We start from the raw sequence: 4,505 nt of genomic DNA, 5'->3' as shown, positions 1-4,505 counted from the left end.
TTTTTGCACATGTCGAGGAGCGTGTCAGGCTACATTTCACTGTGTGTTATACTTGTATAACTATGCATGTGACAAATAAAGAATCTTGAACCTTGAACCTATTTACCGTTTTTGCAATAGTATTCCCTTACTTTACTCGTTATTTGAAAAAAGTAATTACAAGTAACGCATTACTGCCCATCTCTGTCTGAGACAAATATTTACCAGGAACATCTGTACCTCTCCGCAAAGAGAGGAAAAAAGACAAGCAGTGCCCTTTGGATCAAAGAAACAGATTCTTCTAAGGAATCATTAAACGCTCTCATTGTGAGTTCTGAGACTGAGGGGCCTGAAAGCTGAAGGCTCTCCCTCCCATTCTACTTTTAAATACTCTAGGAACCACAAGTAAGCCTGCAATGTGAGAGCGAAGTGCTCTAATAGGGTGATATGGTACTACAAGGTCATTAGGAAATAATGTAAAAATAATCCAATATACATCACAAATATTGTGATGAGAAAGCTTCAGTTCTTGTTCACACTGTAATGAACATATGTCCCCGCAAAATATTAAATGTCAAGTTGCAACAGCTACTGATTTAAGTAATTTAAAATCAGTGTCACAAAGTATGAATCAAACTTTGAAGTGGGCACATGCCAAACATCATGGCAAGCGCTGGAAAGGGTGGCAATGGTGTGAGCATTAGGACATTACAGCAGCATGTCTCAGTGATTTCACCCACAGATAACAAAAACAAACCAACCAACAAACAACAACAAAACATTTGGCCCACAGTCTGTGTGTTTTTGTGTTTCAGAAGTGACAATGAGTCACACAATATGAAAAATCCAATCTGTCAAGATGAACAGCTTAAACAGCTGCAAGTGTGGTTCATGAGTTAATCATATCACTAAGTGAAAAAGTGAAGGGGGCAGATAGAAAGTACCCCAAAAAGTCTGGTAACCATTTATGTCAACACAAATTATGGAAAAAGATATTTCAACCCTTTTCGGATGTTCCCCATTTCTCTAGAGAGGTGACATGGCTGACCAACAATGCTAACAATAATAATATTGTTTTGTCAACCCACCTGTAAACCTCTACAGCATTGTGGGTATTTGCTAAGAAAAGTGAAGGAGTCCTCCTTTGGGAAGGATACACACAGCGTTGTCTGGACAGTTTGAATTATCAAAATGATCTAGAGAGGGCAGTAATGACTATGACGTACACTGTTGCATTTGATCTTTATTGTGGAGAAAAACCTTTAACATGTTACATCTTTATGAGCAAGGGAGAAAATGATACATGTGCTGGTGTAGCATTTTTAGATAATCAAAACATTCTGCCTTTATTATCAGTCAAAACTTTACAGACAGCTATTCAGAGACTATTCTAAAGCAAACAGGCAAATGTGACATCTTTACCTACATGAGACTGGGCTAATAAAATTACCTACCTTTATTTTCACAGGGCATACAAACGGGAAACAGCAAATAATTTGTGAATCGAAGGGCTGAGAGTAATGCCCACAACTGGGGTCAGATCATTTTGGAATAAACTGGGGTGAATCTTTTAACCAGGAGACATATATTTTTAGAGAACATCTGTTCCTCACATTCTGGAAACCGCACACAGTTTGTGAGGTGAAGGGCTGAGAGTAATGCCCACAGCTGGAGTGAGATCCAATTCATCCTCTGAAACTCCAGGTGCAGGTGTGAAACGAAAACACTGTAGGAGGGTGGTGAAGAAGAGGAAGAGCTCCATCCTGGCCAGACTCTCTCCGAGGCAAATCCTGCGACCTGCAAGAGATGAATAATAATCAACTGTCCTGTAAAGAGATGTACCTCAGTGGTAATGGCTGAGCTCACAAACCTGCAGAAAATGGAATGAAGGCATCTCGCTTGACAAACTTTTTCTCTTTGTCCAAGAAATGAGCAGGATAAAAGCTGTGAGGCCTCTCCCACTCACTTGGATCATGCAGGACAGATGTCAAGAGAGGAAACACTGTGGTTCCCTGCAGATAACAGCTGATTTCAGAGATGCACAAAGTACAAAACGTACTAAGACAACACATAAAAACAGCACATACTTTTGATTTGGATTCAGTTTCAAACTTTCCCGTATTCCTGTGATTGCCCGTCCAAGATGGCATCAAGCTTCTGTTTTGTACACTCAGTAAACTGATAACAACTGTTCCCACTCATTTTTACTCTTTTTGTCTGCATTTGTGTTTTTTGTAGCTTTACAACTTTGGCACTTCAACTCAGAGTTGACACAGGATGTGGGATGTAGTTACATTATTTCAAAACTTACTGGCTCAGTGCCAGGCAGCTTTGAATAGATAGCAATCAGTCTAACCTTCTCGATAAAGTGACCCTGAAAAGTGATGTCTCGGGTGGTTTTGTGAGGAAGTGCAGTGGGGGCGATGCTGCTCAGTCTCTGTGTCTCATGGATGACGGCGTCAGTGAAGGGAAGGTTTTTCCTGTCAGCAACCTGCATCTGTCGGTCTCCTATGACCCTCCTCAGCTCCTGAACCTCATCTAGAGTATGAACAAGAGTAGTGGACACATTTGATCCCTATTAGAGTAACAGTAACACTCCACCATACTCAATAAATGTACGATTATTGTGATATTGCTCTTGTGACATGTGTCATTTGATTTCCAGTAAAAGTGTCTTCAAGTTGTGGATTATTTGAGCTCCTCACCCTGTATCTTTGGATATTTGGCCATTAGCAGAAGTCCCCATCTCAGTGTAGTTGATGTTGTCTCAGTGCCGGCAGCAAACAGATTCATGACTGTTATCAGAAGATTATCATCATGGAAGTGACTGTTGGTAATCCCAGATTCCTGCACATAGACATTTAACAGCAAAGTCACTCAAATCATCCTAATCCCAAAATTGGATGGGGGTTGGACAGTAGAAAAAGAAGCATTGTAAATGCTGTTAAAATGTTCTGTGTAGATTTCATGACATAGATGACTGATTTATAATAAGCTACATAATTTCATTAATGTATATATAGTTTATGTTGAAATGTCTTTATTTGAAATGTACATGTGTAAAGTGTAAGAGCTAGTGTCTCGTGAGAATACCTTTTACGAGAGTACAGAAGACTTTTTTCATGGACTGCGAGGGAGCAGATGTCTCTCATGAAGCGATTTTAAGCTAAAGGTTTACTAAAAGAAAAAGCAACACAAGGACTTAAGGACCTCTTTTCAGGACAAGCAGCCAGATTCCAACCTCGAGATTTTGCTTGCGGACCAAAAAGGCATCCACAAAGCCTCTGCACATCTGTGGATTCAAAGTCTCCTTTAAACGACTGAAGATGGCTTGGTTTTGTTTCACACTGGCAGGAGCCAATTTGAAGAATTTACTTGTGTCAGCAATCCTCTTGAATAGCGCCGGAAACATGTCGTACATCTGTCAAGCGCCATATATTTAGTAAATAAATCATTTGCAAGAGTTACTGATTTTTGTACCTTGAAAAAACAAAACTCCAAATGAGTCTATACACTTCAAAAAGTAGGAATCAATACCTGTATTGAGGGACTTCCACCGAGTCTGACAAATCTGTTTGTTCGATCTACCAAAGATGTAAACTCTGGATCATTATATTCAAATCTGCTGCCATAGACGATGGAGCAGATAATATTAGAGACTGCACAGTTAATTGATTGGGTTGTATCAAACGCTTCTCCTGTAGCAAAACAAACACATACAGTCAGTATAAGTAATTGGACCATTAATTCAATTCAGTTCAAACAAATGTGATAATTTTTTACCTTTAAATTTCTTAAATACTTCAATGAGATGTTGACATTCCTCAATTATTTTGTCCTCACATGCTCTCTTGCCCATTCCAAAGTCTCTCAGTTTAGTCAATGCAAAGCGTCTCATTTCTCTCCATGAGTCACCATTGGACCACAGAACTCCTGAGAGTGGTCATATTTTAGTTTGACAGTACCAAAATAGAAAAAAAGCTAAAAGATTTTCAGAATAGCATTAATATTACCATGCCCTTTGTTAAATTCATGTGCAATGTTCGTTGGGCTTCTGTCTCCAAACTCTTCATCATAGTCAACAAGTGCCTCCTTCACCGTCCTGTATCCTGCCAGAATCACCACTTTGTTTGGACCCAGATAGACCATGAAGACTGATCTATATTTCTTGGATGACTAAGAAAAACAGAATATGATCATATTTTCACACACATCAAAGAAACCAAAGCTAAAAGCTGCCTGGAGAACTGTATCTGCAGCATAGTTCAATTACTTTCTCACCTCCAGCAATGCTTTGTAAGGTCCTTTCAGGTCCAACTGTAGCAGGTTCCCCAGCACAGGTAGTGGTCTGGGTCCTGGAGGACCCTTTTGTTTTTTTTGAGAATTGAAGCTTGGAGTGACGATGAAATAGACAAGGAGGATGACTGTCAGTGCCCCTAACAAGAAGGCAGAACTGAGGGAATGGAGAAATACATCTAATATCCCCATGGCTGTGAAACAAACCATTAGGAGACCTTTTACTTTAG

General features: G+C 39.7%; 1 protein-coding gene across 1 annotated transcript; it reads right to left on the bottom strand.

Moving 5' to 3' along the window:
• Positions 1 to 1,588: 1,588 nt before the first annotated feature.
• Positions 1,589 to 4,467, bottom strand: LOC102214979 (cytochrome P450 2K1-like). Its single transcript, XM_005755564.1, has 9 exons — positions 4,261 to 4,467; positions 3,993 to 4,155; positions 3,763 to 3,912; positions 3,517 to 3,677; positions 3,221 to 3,400; positions 2,685 to 2,826; positions 2,336 to 2,517; positions 1,850 to 1,991; positions 1,589 to 1,776 (listed from the first exon to the last, which is right to left on the bottom strand). Exons 1-9 carry the CDS (start codon positions 4,465 to 4,467, stop codon positions 1,589 to 1,591), a joined length of 1,515 nt encoding a protein of 504 aa, XP_005755621.1.
• Between the last annotated feature and the right edge of the window lie 38 nt (positions 4,468 to 4,505).

The sequence above is a fragment of the Pundamilia nyererei genome, unplaced genomic scaffold (genome assembly GCF_000239375.1).
Source record: "Pundamilia nyererei isolate P.nyererei 1_Seehausen unplaced genomic scaffold, PunNye1.0 scaffold01920, whole genome shotgun sequence".
NCBI lineage: Eukaryota > Metazoa > Chordata > Actinopteri > Cichliformes > Cichlidae > Pundamilia > Pundamilia nyererei.
This window is presented reverse-complemented; position numbering and strand designations above follow the sequence as displayed.

Excerpts from the sequence above, each read along its gene's own strand:
- LOC102214979 (XM_005755564.1), bottom strand. The coding sequence starts at position 4,467 with ATGGGGATATTAGATGTATTTCTCCATTCCCTCAGTTCTGCCTTCTTG. Across the intron at positions 4,156-4,260 it reads CTTACAAAGCATTGCTGGAG|TCATCCAAGAAATATAGATC; the intron begins GTGAGAAAGTAA and ends TGTTTTTCTTAG. Across the intron at positions 3,913-3,992 it reads TGAATTTAACAAAGGGCATG|GAGTTCTGTGGTCCAATGGT; the intron begins GTAATATTAATG and ends GACCACTCTCAG.